Raw genomic sequence first — 20,463 nt, 5'->3', positions numbered from 1 at the left:
TGTACTATACATATTTTTTTTTATTTTAAATTGACAAACTTGAAGAACCCCAAACCAGATATCTGAGTTTAATATAAAGGTTAAGAAATATGCATTTTATGCAAGTTCCCACAGTGGTTGTGAGAGGATCACACTTGCTATACCTAGAGCATTTCCATACTCTTCACCTTGGAAGCTGGCATTGTCAAAAGAAGTACACCATAATAATAAATAAGCACACAACACTCCTAGTTCCAGAGACTAATTTTTACTATACAAAAAACTCTTAACAGCTACAAAAGAAAACCCAAAGAAGATGCATTTTCTAACCACATTAGTCAAGTTACATAAGATTCAGATGAACAAACATCACATCTCCGTACCATGCAAGTACCATATAGAGAAACCTGGTCAACCATTATACCACCAGCTGAGGTATTTAGTACCTGAAAGTCAACCCAGTGCCCTCCTTGTTTATCATTTGCCTATAAAAAATGAAGCCCTGGATTCTTTATAAAACATGAAATTATTGTCAAGAAAATCATCAGAATAAAATTTGGTTAAGGCAATAAAATAGAAGAAACATAGCCTCAGCCAACTGCCAGTCAATACGAATATCAAAAGTTCCTAAAATGTGCTGTAATTACAGTCATTCCAAGCAACGCTGGGTGGTTATTTTCATGATTTAAACATAGAGTGCTGCTATCCCAAGCAATCTTGCTATGCCATAATTTTATTTTACATATGTACAGGTTGTGTTATTGTCTACACGCATCAGGGACTCTCTCAATCATCTCATCTCAATAGCCATGACTTATCAAGAAGAAAGTTTTCTGTTGGTTCTTGCTCTCAAAAAGAGCCTGGGAAGTCCCCTTCTCTTTGCTTCCAGTACATTCTAGGAAGTCTGAATGTTCAGTTGTTTTTCTTGTAGAATGATGAGCACTATTAAGGATTTGAACTTACAAATAGGGTCTCTGGTTGAGTATTTCAAGTGTGAGCTACGCTTTTGATTTCTGTGCATCTACAAGACTATATGATCCTTTCATATTGGCTTTTCTTGCAAAATAAATGGTCATTCCAATGGCAGGTATTATGAGAGAGGATGCACAATACAGTACCAGGAGTTCAGGAGAAAAATAGTCTTTGTTATTTTCTCTTCCTGGAAAATAACCAAATAGGTGCAATTAATGTCCAGTACAAAAAGAAATCATTAAATAACACGTTTTATTCTTATAGTACAAGTAGTTCTCCAAAAAGAAAGAGCTCTAAAGTCATGATGAGGACCAGAAGGACCCACAATGCATTTCTCTGAATTACCCAAATAACACATTGATGGATGCTTTGGTCATAATGGATCTAAAGATGACAGCTGTCAATTTCTACAAACTTGGATTCAAAAAGAGTCCATTTCAGGAGCAAAATGGAAATGAACATGCAATGTTTGGGGCAGGGGTCCTTCACAAGCACAGGAATTGGAGGAGGGTCTTCGAGGAAATAAAAAAAAATCTGCTAGAGTATTGAGACTAAGGATTCTGATCACCATGAGTGGAAGTGGCTCACCAGTTCTCAAAAACAAACAAAAACCCCTTGTAACATTTACAACATGAACATTATAGTTAAACTCTATAGATTGAGAGGGAGAGGAAGAATCCGGGCTGATGGCATGCATGTTTGCAAGCTATGTTTTGTCTGACTGAAGGAAGGGCATCTTAACATGTGTCATTCCCCTTCAGTATTTGTGTTTACTGGCGGTCTTTGGATAGTATTGTATTTCAGTTTTAATGTCACTCGTGTAATGTCACTCATTCCCTACTGCTCCCCTAGTCTGTTAAGAACCCAAACATGTTCTCACTTTTGCTTCATATCATTTAGCTCTACTTGTAATTAAACATTATAACTATTTACTAAATTTGGTTTGCTTTTCTGACTGTAAACTCCATAAAAACACATACGTCTGCTTTCCTTTAGACCCACCAGCCTTTAAGTCACTACTTGGAATAAAACTGGTACCTCCAAAGTACTTTTTAAACTCTAATAAAGTAGTGTGGCTTTTTAATCCTATCGTTTTGCTAATTAGTTATAACTGGAATATGAAAATAATAGTATACAAAAACTTTAAAATTAGTAGTCTTTATAACCTACCCCAAAAAAGTCACCTGGCAGCTGCAATTTAACATCTGATAGTGGTAAGAGTGTGTGGGACACAGCCCAGCATTTGTGGAGATGTGCTTCTCTTTACTTGGCACAGCACTGAATGGTAGACTTACAATTAAGGTTCACGAAGTGGCATGCATGTGGTCTTAGTGCTGACAGGACTTAGTGATCTGCCTATGGGCATCACTGCCTTCCACCTAGAGCGTTCTAAACACTGAAAGCCATCCAAGGGAAAAGAATCAATAGAATCACGTGATGTGAAATGAGCTGTATCACATTATCAAGGAAACAACACTTTAAGCATAATAGTTGCTCCATTTTTCAACATTTGGTAGGTATAATTGAGCTAGTGAATGTATAAGGATAACTTGTTAATTTATGTGCCCATGTGGAGGCTTGAATTCAGAGCTTTGAGCTTTTTGGCTCAAGGATGTAGCTCTACCACATGAGCCACAGCTCTCCTTTTGATGGCTAGTTGGAGATAAGAGTCTTCACTTCTTGTCGGGGTTGGCTTTGAACCTCAGTCTGCATATCTCAGCCTGCTGACTAGCTAGGTTTACCGGTGTGAGCCACCAGCAACCCAACTAAGATTCTCTAAGTTTTGATCTCAGGGCATCATTCTTGTTCAGCTGATGGTTTACAACTTCAGCCATGCCTCTAGTCCAGCCTTTTGGTGCCTAGTTGTAGATAGAGTTTTAAAGACTTTTCTGCCTGAGGTACATTCAGTTCCAACTGAGAACTATTACAAGCATGAACCACTGACACCTGGCACATTGTAATGGGATGTTTATCACCATAATTGTGGTTAAGCATCAGTACTGATGACATGCTGGGCAAAACTATTTATGTCATTATTTTCCTTTCCATTTAATAAGTATTATATTTGCTTTTTACTTTTCCCCTCAGGCAATTGCAAGAAAAGTCTTGCTGCTGAGTCAGTACCCAGGAGAATCTTCTCATAAAAATGTTAATGGCTGTATAAATCCTGAAACTCTTAAATTCCTGACCATATCTATCAATTGAATACATTTAAGCCACAACAACACAATTTCAAAACTCACTTAAACACACAGGAAAAAAAAACAACTTCAAAATACACAGGAAAAAATGTCAATTTTTAGTCTTCATACATGTCCAGCTTTTTAAAACCAGATTTAATTATGGAGCATGACTTTGAATTTCTGCCTGAATGCCTAATATTTGTTTGATTGTTCACTTATACAGTGAATAAACTGTGGTAAAAAATATATGTGATTAATTTAGTAAAATAATTTAGAAAAGGTAATGTATACAGGAGAAGAGATAAAAGTCAAGAAGAAACTTTAATGTGTCTCATAAAGAACAATTAATTACAGACAGATGGACAGCAATGTTAGGAGTCCAGGTTACCCGAACTAGGTGGAATTACGGATGGCCAGAAGCACTGAGGATTAAAATGGGAAGAAAGGAATTTCAATGCACTCAGAACTGAGATCTCAACTCCTCCAGCATCGCCCCTTCCTCTTTGGAATCATGGATTTCATAAACCCCCGGGTCATTTTCAGCAACACAGTACAAGGTTCCATTCTTGGAACTCATAGTAAGTTCATTGGCCAGACCAACACTATTCAGAACAATCACCACAAGTGGATGGTTAACAGTCTTATGTGTAATTATGACATTTTCCCCTTGTTTAACATGTCTAGATGGATGTATTGATATTTGTGTGTTTCTAGGAGCTACTGTGAAAACAGAAAATATATAGTACATCTTGCCATCTGGAAATGGCCAGATAAGTAAAATTTGCTTTACATTGGCAAGTATTTGCCGACTTTCACTTATGTTGAGCCTCTTAAAAGTTGGCATTTGTAGTGCCATCACTTTACCACCAACTATGGCTTCCAGTGCACCACAGGCTCTTATTAGTGTGCAAGGAGTGTGAGACCGATTAATGAAGACTGACACAGCCCACTTCTACCAGTAAGATCAACAGATCATACCTATTGTGCATTCACAGGAAGGAGTAGGAAATTAATGCTCCACCTCAAATGTCTTTGATGAGGCCATTGTCCCTCCCTCTCCCTGTACACCAGTGTGTGTGTGTGTGTGTGTGTGTGTGTGTGTGTGTGTGTGTGTGTGTGTGTGCGCGCGCGCTCGCGCGCGCTAGTGCTGGGGCTTGAATTTAGGGCCTGGGTGTTGTCCCTGTATTTTTTCACTCAAGGCTAGTGCTCTACCACTTGAGCCACAGCTCCACTTGTGGATTTTTGGTGGTTAATGGAGAACATAGTCTTATATACTTTTCTGCGCAGGCTGGATTTGAAGCATTGATCCTCAGGTCTCAGCCTCCTGAGTAGCTACGATTACAGTTGTGAGCCACTGGCACTAGGCAGAGATGTGGATTTTAAGGGAAATGATTCTGTAGCCTAGAGGTCTTTTATATGTTGTCCAGAATCAAAATTGGAATTTTCCGTGATTATCTCTAAAAGAGTCAATGGAGAATATATGAAGTTATTCCTGGTGGAGAAAATAGGATAGTTTTCTAGTAAGAAGGACGAGGGTCTGGATAGGATTTTTCTTTTCCATTTTACCCCCTCTTACTTCTTTAGCTTCCCAAGGAAAGGTCTTGGAAAATATGGTAAAACACTTAACAAATCCAAGACCTCAGAGACTAATGCTAACTGGGCAACTTTAAAAAGAAAGAAAAGAAAGCAAATGGGAATTCCACAGTCATCAATGATTTATGTTAACTTCCTCCTGAAACTCGACAGCTGGGCCTGATTATTTCAGGAAACAAGAAAGAGCCACAGTCAACACAGAATTCAACTCCTTCATGTAGGAAAGCCCACACTGAAGTCCAAAGACAAAGAGCCCACCTTTAACATCCAGTGTCAGACTTCTTAACCGGGATCCCACTTTGTTTTTCGATTCACACTCGTACACGCCTGCATCCTCCAACTGAGCTTTGCGGATGGTGTACGCGCCATCTACAGACCTCAGTACTGTATCTCCTGTGTCTGCTTTTTTCTTCAGGATTATCCAAGTTTCTGGAACATTCCCACAAGTACAGGAGATAATGACAGTGTCTCCTTCCTTGACACTCTCAGAAGGAAAAACTGTCAGTTGTATGTCCTTAGGAAAAACTGAAAAAAAGACCATTGAAAAGGCATCTTTAAGGCAATCCCATAATAAGTTAATAACGTAAGCAAGGCAAGAATGAAGTCAAGCATTTGCTGATTTGTGTTTTAGGCAAGAGAAGACATGACTTATGCTTTTTTTCAGTTCTCGTAACAGAATTCCTTTTGTGTATGTGTTTGTGTGTGGTGCCAGTCCTGGGGCTTGAACTCAGGGCCTGGATACTGTCCCTCAGCTTTTTGGCTCAAGGCTAATGCTCTAGCACTTGAGTCACAGCTCTACTTCCAACTTTTTGGTGATTAATTGGAGATTAGAATCTCACAGACTTTAACTCAGCCTAGCACAGAGAATACAATATGTGGGTATAGAATTCAAATGTTACTGAACCAGAAAATTAAAATCATCGTCATACTGTTTAGCAAAAATTCTTTGTCGTCCAAAGGCCTCTGTGTTTTGAGCTAGATTTTCTCAGATGAGGAAATTAAGTTGCACACAGATGGCTTGTTTATTTGTCCTTCACAATACAGTTACTATTTATTAAGTTCCAGGCTGTGGCCTCGGTACTTGAGGTGTATTTTTATTAATGCAACTGTAGGAAGGACTTACCTACCCAGCATGAAAATGATTCCTGCTAAGGAATCCCTATTTAAGGCCACAGGGGCATGGCATACAACCTCAAAGGATCTTTTCCTGTCTTTTTCTCTTCTTCTTTATTCTTTTTCTTTCTTCTCCTCTTCCTCCCCCTCCTCTCTTCCTTTCCTTCCTTTTCCTTCTCTTTCTTTTTTTCTTTCCATTTATTTTCTTTGTGTACATGGTTTCTTGAGACATGATCTAGTGATGTAGTACATACAGTCTATTTGAACAAGAACTAGCTAGTAGCCCAGGCTGGCCTGAAATTCAGTCCTTTGCCCTTAGCCTCTTCAAAAGGTTTTATTTAAGATTGTGTGTTGAACTTCCAAATTTCTTCCTTTACAATGTAAAACTCAGTGGGGATGGAGGTGTGGCTCAGTGGTAGAGTGCCCAAACTAATCCAGCCAGATTGAGTGGTTTTAAACTTAAACCATTTACAATTACACATTTCTTCCTGTCTTTATTTCAATAATTGTCTCCCAAGAGCCACTGGAATTTTTGGCACAAGTCCTGGAGCTAGCAGTTTAAAAGAAAACTTTAGGGTTGTTAAAAGAACTTTGGGCTGTTTGATGAGCAAGTTCTATTTCAGGAAACAACAAGAATGATCTAAGGTTCTATATATAGGAAACATCAGGAATGCTTTTAAGAAAAAACCCTCAAGGGGCTGGGAAGGTGGCTCAGTGGTAGAGGGCTTGCCTTGCATGCATGAGGCCCTGGATTCGATTCCTCAGCACCACATATGCAAAAAGAAAAAAGCCGGAAGTGGCGCTGTAGCTCAAATGGTAGAGTGCTAGCCTTGAGCTGAAGAGCTGAAGGACAGCGCCCAGGCCCAGAGTTCAGGCCCCACGACTGGACCCCCCCCCCCCCAAAAAAAAAACCAAAAACAAAACCCTCAATAGACTGGGTGCTTGTGGCTCATACCTATAATCCTAGCTACTCAGGAGACTGAGATCTGAGGATCTGCCAGCCCAGGCAGAAAAGCCCAATTAATTACCAAAATGAGCTGGAAGTGGAGTTGTGGTTCAAGTGTAGAGTGCAAGCCTTGAATATAAAAACTGAGGGACAGTGTCCAGGCTCTAAAGTCAAGCCCCTGGATAGGCACAAAAACAAAACAAAACAAAAATCCTTAATACATTTCTTTTTAAATAAAAGCTTTGTTTAAGCTGGGCACAGGAAACTCACACCTGTAATCTCAGCTACTCAAGAGGCTAAGATCTGAGAATCAAGGTTGAGTTGACAAATCAGAGAAACTCTTCTCACCAGCTAAACAGCAAAAAGCCAAAATTGGAGGTGTGGTCCAAGTGATAGAATACCAGTTATAGGTGAGCAAGCCAAGTAAGAAGAGCTTTGAGGCCGGACTTGGAGGCCTGAGTGAGTTATTAGAGTACTAGCCAATGAGCAAAAACATAATGTACCAAACAAGTTAGAATCCCAGTCTCAGACCAAAAAGAAAAAAAAGAGACCTAGAGTTCAAGCCCTAGTACTGTCTCTCTCTCTCTCTCTCTCTCTCTCTCTCTCTCTCTCTCTCTCTCTCTCTCTCTCTCTCTCTCTCTCTCTCTCTCTCTCTCTCTCTCTCTCTCTCTCTCACACACACACACACACACACACACTTTGTTTCCAAGGAAGGTTTTGTTCATCATCAGAAAGATAACTTAAGAAAATCCTAGTGAGGGCCATACTGTGCTCACCTTGTACAATTAATTCAACTTCTTTTCTGCTTATTCCAGCCTGGTTAATCCCTTCACACACATATATGCCAGAATCTTCCATTTTTGTAGAGATTAAGGTGAGAGTTGTATTCTCAGAAAGAGGCTGGAGAGCACCATTGCTCAGCTGTCTGCTCCACAGAATTTTTGGATCTGGGAAGCCATCACTAAAGCATGTCATATTCACAGAGCTGCCCTCCTCCAGGATGGAGGAGGGGCTGACGAACACCGTAGTGTCCTTAGGAGCAACTGAAAAGGGAGAAACACTCATTAGATTGACATTCTCATGCTCTCAGTTCTGAAGAGTTTCAATGACACTGTAAAACCGGGCAATGGAATCCATGCTTTTGTCTACACATCTTGATCACTAGCAGAGCCTTCTGTCTGCATTTACTCTGGGAGATGCAGATAAGTAGCAAACAAACAAGTCATGGCTATTTCCTAATGGAAAGAAGTTCTGTTGGATCCTTCTTGCTACCAAAGCAGTGTGAGTGTGTACTTGCCCTTTGTGGTGCACTAAACATGACTAAGACCTACTGGAATCTCCTCTGGGAATAAGTGAATATTATCTTCTCTACCCGTTGAATCTGCACTGACCTTGTAACTCATTTGAGCCCATGGAATACGGACAAAAATGACAGTGACATACCCAAACCCAGGCTTCAAGAGGCAGTTTTCATTGCTGCCTCCTCAGAGGTCTCTAGGGTGGAAAGTGAGCCATCTCCCTTGAGAAGATCATGACATGAAGAAAGAGGTAGAACTGGTCACCCCCAGGAAGGGCCAACACACAAGAGCAAGACCAGCTGAACCCAGCCAGAGGCTGAGCTGGATTGAGGATGCACTGTTTCTACCAGGCAAAGCAGAATTAACACTCACCTAGCCATTGATGCCAGTGCCTGGAATCTTTAACAAACCAATGGCTATCATTTTATATGTAGGGGAGGTATTTGTCATCGACATTATTAATTTGAATTTTTTCTTTTTTCCCCAGGAGTTTTGTGTGTGTGTGTGTGTGTGTGTGTGTGTGTGTGTGTGTGTGTTTAACTATTAACCTCTTGTTAACCATTGCCTGACAAAGGAGAGAAAGCAATCAATTCAATGTAAAGAGTATCCAGATGTAGCATAAACATAATTACCATTGACATACAGTGTCTGTGTACTCTGCCTTTGTTTGGGTTCAGATTCCATCTCACCCATATGTAACTTGGCCAGACAAACAAGAGCTTTTCCAGTATCTTCAGTGGTGGGGGTGAAGGTCATGTCCAAACTTTTGGTCTCCAGGGATTTCCTGTCTGTTCCCTCCAAAAACTGTTTACTTGCCAAAATCGTTCCTTCCTTTAATAATTCAATCTCCAAATGATCAAAAGGGTACACATTAGGCACTGTGCAGTTCACGGTGACAGGGCTCCCACTCATGAGCAGGCCACTCATCTCAATTTCTGGATCTCTAGGGAAGGCTGTAAATATCAATCAAAAAGGTTGTGTGAGACATTCAGGAGAAAATGGAGTTCTGGTCTGTTAAATGCACAGGATTCATAATGACATCTCTACAACTCAGCTGGGAAAGAATCTCAAGCCTAGGTGTCCGTGGCTCACGCCTGTCATCCTAACTTCTCAGGAGGCTGAGATCTGAGGATCAAAAGTTTGAAACCAAGCAGACAAATCTACGAGACTCTCCAATTAAACAGCAAAAAAACAACAACAGGAAGTCAGGATATGGCTGAAGGGGGGAGAGCCCCAGCTCTGAGTGAAAAAGCCAGGGGAAAGTGGGAGGCCCTGAAATCAACTCAGTACACACACACACACACACACACACACACACACACACACACACACACACACACACACAAGTACATACATGACATTAAGCCTAAACACAAAATTATAATGTTGATTATAATATTGTTGGAAACAGTACATAATCTTTTCTAATGATGCCATCCAATCAACCACATACCTGATCTTTGCTAAATCCATTCAGCTTTCCCTGTGTTACCTGCGGACTCTGTCTGTGCAATTGTAAAATATTTGTGAGTACTTAGCATGAACTAATGCTAAATGTAAGTAATGCTATCTCAGTCTTCTAGGCAGCCCATAAAATGGTATCATTTCATTGTCTCATGGCTAGTAAAAATGAATTTTTTGAAAGGCTACAAGACTTCTCTGACTTTAGAATCTGGGCTGTTCAGCTTCTCTCTATCAAATAAGACTCTAAGGGCAGCTCCTAATCTAGGCAGTTTAGCTAATGATAAAATATAGGCAACAATGTTAAAGTATGTCTCAGATAATTCTTATTAAGAAAAGAATTTATAATTTAGGCTCTAATCTAATTACATAGAATGTAAACTGTATCGTAACATGTGTAATACATCCTATGCAAATTGATGAGACTGAAATAGTTATCAAGGATAAAATCGCATGACAAAGCTTTTCTCCCTGAAGTACAAGGCTATGAAAGTAATATATTTTTAAATGTTTCCTTCCATATTGCAGGAAGACTTCACCACTGGTTTTCACCTCTTCTGAGAATGTGCCTACATCAGCAGTTTCTAGGTAATACGATAAAGCGGTAAAATTCACCCTCCTCTGGAGAGATTTAAATCCCTTTACAGACATTCACTCCTTCTGGGCAAAAACTTGAAGGATAGCACAAATTTGGGCAGGGTTTGTGGTGGGAAGAAAAAAAAACTTCATAAGTTGTGCTTTGGAGTTTATTGAATAAGATAGGTCAAGGTGATCCCTTCAAAAATAAAAACCCCAGGGGCTGGGAAGGTAGCTCAGTGGTGGAGTGCTTGCCTTGCATGCATGAGGCCCTGGGTTCAATTCCTCAGCACCACATAAGCAAAAAGAAAAAAGCCGGAAGTGGCACTGTGGCTCAAGTGGTAGAGTGCTAGCCTTGAGCTGAAGAGCTGAGGGACAGTGCCCAGGCCCGGAGTTCAGGCCCCACAACTGGACCCAAAAAATTAAAAATTAAAAACCCCATAACTTCATGGTTCCTTTGCATATTTTCTTCTGGATTCATTATACAGTAGGATGCCTCCACAACCTCAGATTCATGGGAAGTCAAGGTTGCAAAGGATTTTCGGGAAGGCAGCAAAAAGAATAAAGTAAATGGATTTCAGGACCCGATGCTGCCTCGGGATTCTCGGGATTCTGCTCCAGCATACACCTGAGCTTTTATAGCCTCTGGCCTGCCTCGTCTCCTGTCCACTCCCTGTCTTCAGTTTGTGGCTTTCTGCTGCTTCCCAATTGCCTCATTTTACTCCATTCTGCGGATTAAGCAGAAGGCTTCATTTTCACCCTCAGTTTGAATTGCTCAGTGGTAGCCACCTCTACTCAGTTATCTGGATGGAAGCTGCACCCCCTCACACACACACTATTCTTACTGTCATCTCCATACACCCCTGCATACCCATGAAGGGGTGTGGAGGAGGAGGGACATAAGTGTGACCAAATTCAGGGTGAAACAATACAAGAAGAGGAAGTAAAGACTGTAATTGCGATGTGCATATGCACATGAGTCAAGCCGATCATGTCTCACCAAACTGCATTCATTCTCAGAGATTTAGGAAGCATTCACAAGGTTAAATTCTCCTTCTAAACTAATGAATCCCATTGCCTATCACAGATGAGGATTCTTTTTCTTCCCATAGAAATGGGAAAACAACACAGCGACCAGTGGTGAAAATCACTTACAGTAGAGTTCCACCTGAATCCCCTTTTCCTGCTTCTTAGGTCCACAGGTCGCCGTGCACAGGTAAGAGTGCTCGTTCTCGAAACTCACAGGGCTCAGGGTCAGGGTGGACTTGGCTCTGACACTCTGCACCTGCCCGCTCAGAGGGCTGTCTATCTGCGTTCTCCAAGACAATGATGGAGACTCGCAGCCTGTGACAGAACAGGTCAGCACCACGGTGTCCCCAATCTGGGCAGCAACCCGCGAGCCAGGAGAGATGTCCATGGTAAATGGTTTCTCTAGGGAGAAGAAAGGACAAGATGTATAACGGATAAGATGCTTTCCTTCATCACAATCTCATTTATAGACCCAATTGTCCTCAACCCTCTCCACAACTGTCTGTTCCAGGAAAGAATTACTCTTTCCACTTCATAACCATGAGTTACAAGACTATATCTCATCTCTCTCTCTCTCTCTCTCTCTCTCTCTCTCTCTCTCTCTCTCTCTCTCTCTCTCTCTCTCTCTCTCTCTCTCTCTCTCTCTGTGTGTGTGTGTGTGTGTGTGTGTGTGTGTGTGTGTGTGTGTTAGTACTGAGGCCTGAACTCAGGGGCCTTAGGCTCTCAATTGCCTATACTTCAGGCTAGTGCTGTATCATTTGAGCAACTCATCCACTTCCAGCTATTTGGTGCTTAATTGGAGATAAGAGTCTCATGAGCTTTCTTGCCTGGACTGCCTTTGAACTGCGATCCTCAGATTTCAGCCTCCTGAGTAGCTAGGATTAGAAACATGAGCAACTAGTACCTAGCTAAAACCATAATTTTTTTAAAACAGTGAATCCATTTGAGGGCAATCAAAGCAGAATAGTTATAGACAGATGTGAGTGGCTGGCATCGTTCTTGGCAATAATCCAGTCTCTGTTTGGGTGTAGCTTGTTAGGTCACACTGTAATGCAAACAGAAGATCGGATCCTTTGCTTGTTCCTGTGTGTCAGGTGGCTTGCATATCACTTCCCATAGATTATATATTTTAATCATCATGACAACTCCACAAACTGACCTGTTGTTTTCTCCGCTTTTCCCTTCTCCTTCTTCCTCTCTCCTTTCTCTTCCTCTCCCTACCCCACCTCTTTCTCCAGAAGGCAAGTTAGACTCTGCTGTTAAATAATAATTTCACCCAACTTGTAAGGGGCAAAATTGGGACTTTAGCCACGATTCCAAATTTCAGTTGCTACAACAACTATGTCTAGTCATTCTAAGGGGAAAATAGAAGAGGTTCTGAAAAATATCACACACCTTCCAAACACACCAATGTCTTCAAATTATGAATCTGTGCCAGCATCGTCTGTTTCAAAACACTAAGCTATATCTTTGAGAGTTGCATAGAATCATACTAAAAGCAATGTAACTAGTTAAGTGGTAAAATTGTTAAGTTACCCCTCAAATATGTTGGATGAAATATAAAAATATTTTACAACTAATTCACGGTCTGAAAGTTGAGAAGAGAGGACAACTCTGGTTATTCAGGAAAGCTGTCCAGCTGAGCTTTGTTTTTCTTCCAAAACTGCAATTGGAATTTAGAGTCCTGTCCTTGCTAGACAGGTGCTCTGCTACCTGAGTCAGGCATCAGCCCTTTCAGCATTAGCTTTTTAAAAAATAGTATCTCAGGCTTTCCTGGACCATTGTCCTCCTATTTTGTGCTTCCTGCATACCTAGGATACAAACACAAGCCCAGCATTATTTTATTTGTTGAGATGGTAGCTCAAATGGCAAAGCTCTAGCCTTGAATGAAAAGGCTAAAGGAAAGAACCCAGGGTCTGAGTTCAAGCTGCAGTACTGACACACACAAGTAATAATAATAATTGAGATGATTTGCTAAAGTGGTAAAGTACGGGTTGTGATCCTGTAACTGAAGAGCTATTGGACCTTATTTGGCAACTTACAAACCATGCTGACTCTGAGTTTTAAGCTATCTCATAGAATTCTGGAAAAAGATCAGTATGGTTCATAATTTGCCAGATGACTCCTAGCAAATGCTAGGTATACAATCAATAGCTAGTACAACAATTCTTCTGAGACGCCATTCTCTCATCTGAACCATGGAAACCAAATACTCACCCTCAGTTATTTCTTGAAGGTTGGACTTAGCTTATATTAAGAAATATAGCTGGTAGTTTATGAACACTATTTTATAAGAACTCAACTGAGAAGGGATAAAAATAATACATGATAGCAAGAGAGTTGAAGAGGAGGTCAGATTCTTGGGATCATGCTGAGAAGAACTATAGCATCTGCTGACATGAATCCGGATTTGAGAATAACCAGTGTCTGAGGGTTCTGTTGTCAGGCAGAGTGAAATGAGATGCCCAGGTGGGGTAATTTGAATATACCATCATCCATGGAGCAGGAGGAAGGAAGGAAGCCAAGCAATGCAGCAGTGAGGAATAATGTGATCCAGAAAAGAATGAGAGAAGCAGAGCCATGAAGCTCTGGGAGGAAAGCCTTCCTAACTGTCAGAGTAGGATACATATTTGTGCCAAAGTACATAGCCATACAACAGGTTCTCATGGAAAGGATCAGGAAGCAATTCAACATTCAAGCTTTATCACCATTGCTCTACTCCCAACCATAGCGCCATGATCATGACTTCCACCCCCCATCCCCGCCTCCTGGCTCAATGTTCTATTCACCTTGAACAACTAATTCCACTTCTGTTCTGTGTCTTCCAATCAGATTAGCTCCTTCACACACATAAATGCCAGAATCTTCTATCCTCATAGCAATTAAGGTTAGAGTTGAATTCCCAGAGAGTGGCTGCAGATTCTCATTCTCCAGTTTCTTGCTCCAGAAAATTTCAGGAGCTGGTAGACCCTCGCTGAAGCAGGTCATCGTCACAGAGTCGCCTTCTTGCAGCCTTGTGGAGGGCTGCACAGAGATGACTGTGTTTCGGGGTGAGACTGGAAAGACAGGACATAGCCAAGGCCATTGTTATGCATCATCTTTAGCCACTAGGTTTGCAGGCTGTATTTGTGGACCTTCCCACATCTACACACTACCTGGTCATGGTAGCACAGAACAAGCCAATTTATGAATAACTCATTGAGGTGTGTTTTTTTTGGATGTTTGGTGTTTTCAGATCGACATAAATATTTAGAAATGGCCTGAGGATCATGTGACTTAGTGAATGTCCTAACTGAAGAAGGAATCCATCCAAGAGTCCCTTCCAAAAACTCATCCCGGTCAGCTGAAAAGTGACCGGTGGATCACACAGCCTACAAAAGGGTCAAGCTGACTTCTGAATCCTTCATTATGAAGATGTTTTGCCTCGATTTAGCTGGAATTTTCCTTTCTGTAACTCACTTTTCCACTTTGGTCATAGTTCTGCTCTCTGAGATTGCAGAGTAAATTAAATCCTTCTCTGACATAAAATTGACTTTCCAGCAGAAAAGAGATCTCTAATCAAGTCACTGAAAGACAATTGGTTTCATTGTTTTCTCTTCCCCCTCCCTATCTTAACTATTCTTCTCAAAACCTTGTTAAAAATCCCTTCCATCTCATTCTCTTTTGACTAAATGTGCAATAATTATCACTAGTCCTTTTGAATGGAATGCCCATAGAAGAATGGAGTATTTTAGCATAAAACAGTAAAACAGTACAGTTTTCTGGGCACAATTTTAGGATAATAAAACTGTCCCCCAAATTCCCTGGCAGTCTTGGAGAGATGGGGGAATCAAATCCCATCACTGTCCATCCACCTGATGTACATATGCATGGTTGAGCTTACAAGTATGCACAAGTATATATACACCCATGCACTCACAGAGAATAACTGCTCCAGTCCTATCTCTATATTATGACACTAATATTTCAAGTGATAATATACTAGCCTATAGACATGATCTAAAACATATTGTTATTGGAGCCTATTTTCTACTACCCTCTCAGGTATGATTATTTCTGCTGGACAGGTAGAGAAATAGACAAATTAAGGGAACCCTTTCACAGTTAACAGAGCCAGGAAATTGAGCTCAAGTCTTCTCAAACCAAATTCAGTGTTCTTTTCATTATGCTATTGGAATATATATACTTGTTGTCAAATAAATTCTTACTGAATTCCCATGGACTAGACCACATCCCACAAGTACATACTGTAGACTTGCAGCTCTTTGGTAGTCTCCCTTTCTTTGGGTGCAGAATCCATTTCATCAATGTGTAATTTAGCTCGGCAAACAAGAGCTTTTCCAATATCCTCAATGACAGGGGTAAAGGTCACTTCCAAAGTCTTGGTTTCCAGAGACTTCCTTTCCATGTCTTCCAGAAAGTCCTGATTTTTCATGAGATGATCGCCTTTCAGTAAATCCACCTCCAGCCTGTCAAAGGGGTATACATCAGGGACCACACACTGGGCCGTAATTGGCTTTCCGACCTCCAGAGGGCCACTGAGATGAATCTCTGGATCCTTAGGGAAAGCTGGAAAGGACAAATGAGTTCATAAGTGACTTTCTGCTCATGTTGATAAGATCACTTACTGATTTCCAACAATGCAAATGAAATCTAATCTAGTCTTAATCCAGTAAAATGAATTATTTAATTAGATTTTTACGGTTTGGGATGCTCTCAGGAGGTCAGAATCAGCTATGTATTGGAGCATTCTTCCATTTTGACCCTGTATATTTTAAAGGTTGTATGTTACCTGAGTAAAACTTAGGTGCCTGTAACCATGCTATAGACCTAACACAGATTATTTTGTTTTACCTTGTTTTAAGATTTTTATTAGCATCTGCTAGTTTGTAGAAAGTGGGAGTTTCCTTGTGACTTTCCATACATACATACATACATACACACATTGCTTTGGTTTTGCAGATAAGAAAATATGGATTTAGTATTTGCATAATTTTGCCTGAGGGCACACAGCTGATAAAGGTCAAAGCTAGGATTTAAACTCAGGATTTCTATTCTTTTATATCACTACTGCAGATTAATACTACATTGTACCACATTATCTTATTCTAGTCAGGGCAGATGTAGTTCCATTTTGAAGATAAGGGGCAGCTTGGAATATCTTTGTAAAAAGTAGTTTTTGTGCAGGGTATGCAAGAAAATGAAAAATGGTTTAAGAGCTGGCTTCTTACCCTGTTGCTGGTGCCTCACATCTGTGATCTGAGCTACTCAGGAGGCTGAAGCCCATATGACTTCAGTTCAAAGCTAGTGTGAGCAGAAACGTCCATGTAACTCCATCTCCAATTAACCAGCCAAAAGCTGGACTGGACACATGGATCAAACAATAGAGCATCAGCCTTGAGCAAGAATACTGAAGGAGTGTGAAATTCTAGGACCAGAAAAAAAATTCATCCAGCAGAAAGGTTGCTTCTATGCAACCTTTCAATACGAGAGTTACTTCCTGAACTGCCTAAGAACTAGTGCTCCAATTAGACCTCTATCGAACTTTCTAGAACAAAAGGACACAGAATCTCATCACCTTTGCAAAGTATACCTCTGTCGCTGCATGCTGTTTTGATGTTAACAAGTTGGTAGATTTGGGACTAGGTAGTAAAAAGAACACCAAGGTCAATTTCTCAGAACATAATAATCAAATGTGGAATGGACACAGAACTTTTACACATAATGAGAAACAGACATTCTTGGGGGGGTGGGGGAAGGACACAACATAGGCAACATAATTAAAGCCAGAAGGGTCCTTAATTCTCTTTTGAAAGTCTTCAACTGGTACATATGGGCATAAAACAAAGGAAATGGTATTTGAAATTTTTTCCATCAGTTCTTTCTGTCCCAAATACTGTGTGAAATGTGCAGATAATCCAGCATAGTTTTACGACAGGTAATATAAGAATGTACTAGTTTCCCTTGTATTTACATAAGGGGACCTTTCGAAGCGCTCAGGAGGCAGCCAGACATAAACTATGCATGTACAACCAGCATAATTGAAAGCAGCCGGCCAGGCCCACTTCCTCTAGAAGCTTTAGAAACACATGGGCCTTGTTGAAATTCCCATTAAGGTTACTGGGCAAAGTTGGATTTGGGTACAGTAGAAAGGTACCAATGTAATTATGAGAAAATTGAATGAGATGTTCATAAAGAAATGACCATGCATGTGCATAGTCTTAATGTTTCATCTTGTTTATTTAGAAAAAGACCATCGATAACTAAAGGGAATTGATTTAAGTAAAGTTTATATTTTACTCTTGTTGATGATTTCATTTATGGAGTTGAAAAGGGTGCAAAATTGCATTTTTTGGCAAGCTGGTACATGAAGAGCGTTCACTTACACTTACCAGGAAAACATTTGAGGTTGAATACTAATACTTCACGGCAACAGTAACAACAAAAATTTCTAAATTTGTCAACACAGACATGGAATGGATAAAATAAATGTCTGCAGGCATTTTTTGTTGTGTCTACAGAGAATATTTTGTATCTATTACTAAATTAGAGATCTCCTACTTAATCTTTAAATGGATTTTAAGCACCAAATTGCCTAAGAATAACATGAATGCAATGTCCCTGAAGGGTAAAATTCATAAATCATGTAGATGTTGGAGCAAGCAAACATGCAAGGATATGATCAAGTTCAAGTTTAAAAAAAAACACATTTAGAAAGCCTTAGAGATAGTCCATTTTATGACTAAGGAATTCATTCCCAGGAAGACTGAAGCTTTCTTATGCATTCTTGCAATGTTTGTTGCAAACAGAAGTAGAAGTCAAAATTTGGGCTAGCCTTAGTCATCTATAACTTTTGGATACTGTATGTTTGCTAGCCAGGAACCTAGAAATGAGTACCCTTTTAACCACTGTTCTTTTTTAAAAAAAAAAAAAACTATCTTAAGGCAAAATAGAGATAAGCAAATTTTTCTTTGAAAAAAGCAACTCACAGTAGATCTCCACTTGGATTCCTTTTTCCATCTTCCCAGATCCACAGGTTGCGGTGCACAGGTAAGAGTGTTCATTGTCGAAACTCACAGGATCCATTGTCAGCGTGGACTTGGTCCTCTCGTGGCTCACCTTCGCGTTTAATGGACTGTCTATCTGGGTTCTCCAAGAGAAAGATGGGGACTCACAACCTGTCGTGCTACAGGTCAATGAGATGGTGTCACCAATCTGTACCAGAGTGCTGTAATCAGGGGAGGTCTCAATTTTAAAAGCTTGAGCTGCAAAGGAAAAGAGAGAGAGAGTGAGAGAGAGAGAAAAGAGTGGGAAACAAAGTTAGCTGGTTTGTCTAGAAGTCTATCCTTACATCTCTACTCTAGTACAATGTCTCAAATCTATCCTGCGTAATGTCTTTCCTGAACAGCTTCAAACACACTTAAGGTAGCTAAGAAACCCTATCACTACTGCCCAGGAAGGAGCTAGAATCATTAACACCCAGGATAACTTGTGCATTCTTGACCTTCGTGCTCATTTATCAAAGTTGTTTTGGGATTTTTTAAAAGTTTGACCTCATTAGCAAATACAGGAAACTGAAGAGATATATCTACTACAGACACAATCCAAATTACCCATTTGACATTGGGGGGAAAGAAGAAGAGAGGTATTGCAGTTCTATGACAGTATATAGTGTATAGAAAAATCTCATTAGCACATTAAAAGTTAGCTTAAATTCAGTTTTCCCATTGTTTAAAATCCTTAGTGCTTTTCTTCACTACCCCAGGAAAAATAAAAATGAAGCCAACAAACCAGGGTTAAACATGGAATATTAACATTTGAAACAGATCAAGAAGAACTTACAAGCTGCAAATACAATCCAAAGTAACTCTGAGGCTCCAAAGATTGCGACCATCTTCCCAGGCATTGTGAGTTGCTGCTGCGATGAGAAAATAATGGCTCAATAGGCTTCTTTCTGGCCCCGCTTGAAAGTGCCTGGGCAGTCTTCAGCTCCCAAAGCCAGAGAGGCTGGTGTGAGTGAAATAGAAAGTCTGCTCTTTATAAAAGAGGGTCTTGCTGCAGAGGCAAAGGAGGAGGGAAATCCCTTCAAGGGGAAACCCGGACAGAGCCAGGGAAGAAAAAAACTGCAACTGACATCCAGCCAAGTCCCAGCATTAACCCCTTCAATGGCTCTTAGGACTGAAGTTACTGCCTGTCCTGGGAATGCAAAACACTTCCAACACTACAAAATAAATGCAGGCTGTCCTTGATCTTCAGTTCCACAAAGGACTGGCACTCCTGGGAAAATATAAAACAATTTCCATTGCAGAATGAAGGAGCAGTTTGAATCCAATGAAGGCAGATAGACACAGAGACACACACAGAGCCAGAGCCAGAGAGAGAGATTATCCTGCACTTTTTGAATTGGATAAATAACCACTATCATATGAACATATTCTCTCCACTAAAGAAAGTGTGTTTGCAGTTTTAAATTAGAGATGAAAGTTTTTCTTCCAAAACAAAAAAAGGAAAAGCTTCCTTCTTTTGATGACTTACTTTTTTTTAACAAAAGGGAGTGAACACAACTTCTGAATTTTATATTTCATACAAATAGCTCTTGAGACAAAAGGATCAACTTTCTTAAGTGATTTTTTTAAATGGAAAGTGAAAGAATGTAACTGAGTGTTGATGCCAAAAGAGAGGGAATGATTCTTCTCTTTTGTTTCAGGAAAATTACCAAACCCTTTGGTTCAGGGCTGGCTAATTGGAAGTCTTTTGCAGGCTTAAATGTAACTGTGTGGAATCTGTCTGATAAATCTCTTTTTGTGGTAAGTCTCTATGGCTGTGTGATTTCACCACAAATATAAAAAATAATTTTGTTTTTCTTACAGGAGAGGGAGTGATTTTTAGATATTTTTGTTTTGTTTGGCGAAATAACTTCTGTAAAAGCCTCAATGAACTGACTGTTTTAGCATTGCACACACATAGCCCAAGTCTTTGCAAAACACTTGCCCACCAAAAAGAAACCGGAATAGCTACTTCCTTGTATTATCCACGTGCGGGTCTACCTCCCCCCATTGGGCTATCAATTCCTGTCATGGCCAAGACCAGTTCTTGTTCATGGCTGTTTCCACTTCTACAAATACCTAATGCACAGTGAATACAGAAGTGCAATAATAAATATTAACGGTAATATTTCCAAACAGTAATATCGAAATCCTACGTGAGAAAAAAATTAAAAATTCTCTAAGAAAATTCTAGAGCACCCAGACTCATTGGTGTGTAGAACATAAACTGGACTACATGTATTATGTGACCAAGCCTACAAGTATAG

At 40.2% G+C, this 20,463-nt stretch overlaps 1 protein-coding gene across 1 annotated transcript; it reads right to left on the bottom strand.

Moving 5' to 3' along the window:
* Positions 1-231: 231 nt before the first annotated feature.
* Positions 232-19,230, bottom strand: Vcam1 (vascular cell adhesion molecule 1). The gene is made up of 9 exons (XM_070007826.1): positions 18,993-19,230; positions 18,140-18,415; positions 15,399-15,719; positions 13,940-14,206; positions 11,277-11,552; positions 8,717-9,037; positions 7,563-7,829; positions 4,986-5,252; positions 232-1,138 (listed from the first exon to the last, which is right to left on the bottom strand). The coding sequence occupies exons 1-9, from the start codon at positions 19,054-19,056 to the stop codon at positions 978-980; spliced, it is 2,220 nt and encodes a 739-aa protein (XP_069863927.1). The 5' UTR covers positions 19,057-19,230; the 3' UTR covers positions 232-977.
* Positions 19,231-20,463: the final 1,233 nt, after the last annotated feature.

Source organism: Dipodomys merriami, unplaced genomic scaffold, assembly GCF_024711535.1.
Source record: "Dipodomys merriami isolate MVZ:Mamm:240054 unplaced genomic scaffold, mDipMer1.0.p SCAF_7, whole genome shotgun sequence".
NCBI classification, from domain to species: domain Eukaryota; kingdom Metazoa; phylum Chordata; class Mammalia; order Rodentia; family Heteromyidae; genus Dipodomys; species Dipodomys merriami.
Note: the sequence above shows the minus strand (reverse complement) of the source record. Positions and strands in the feature narration are given on the sequence as shown.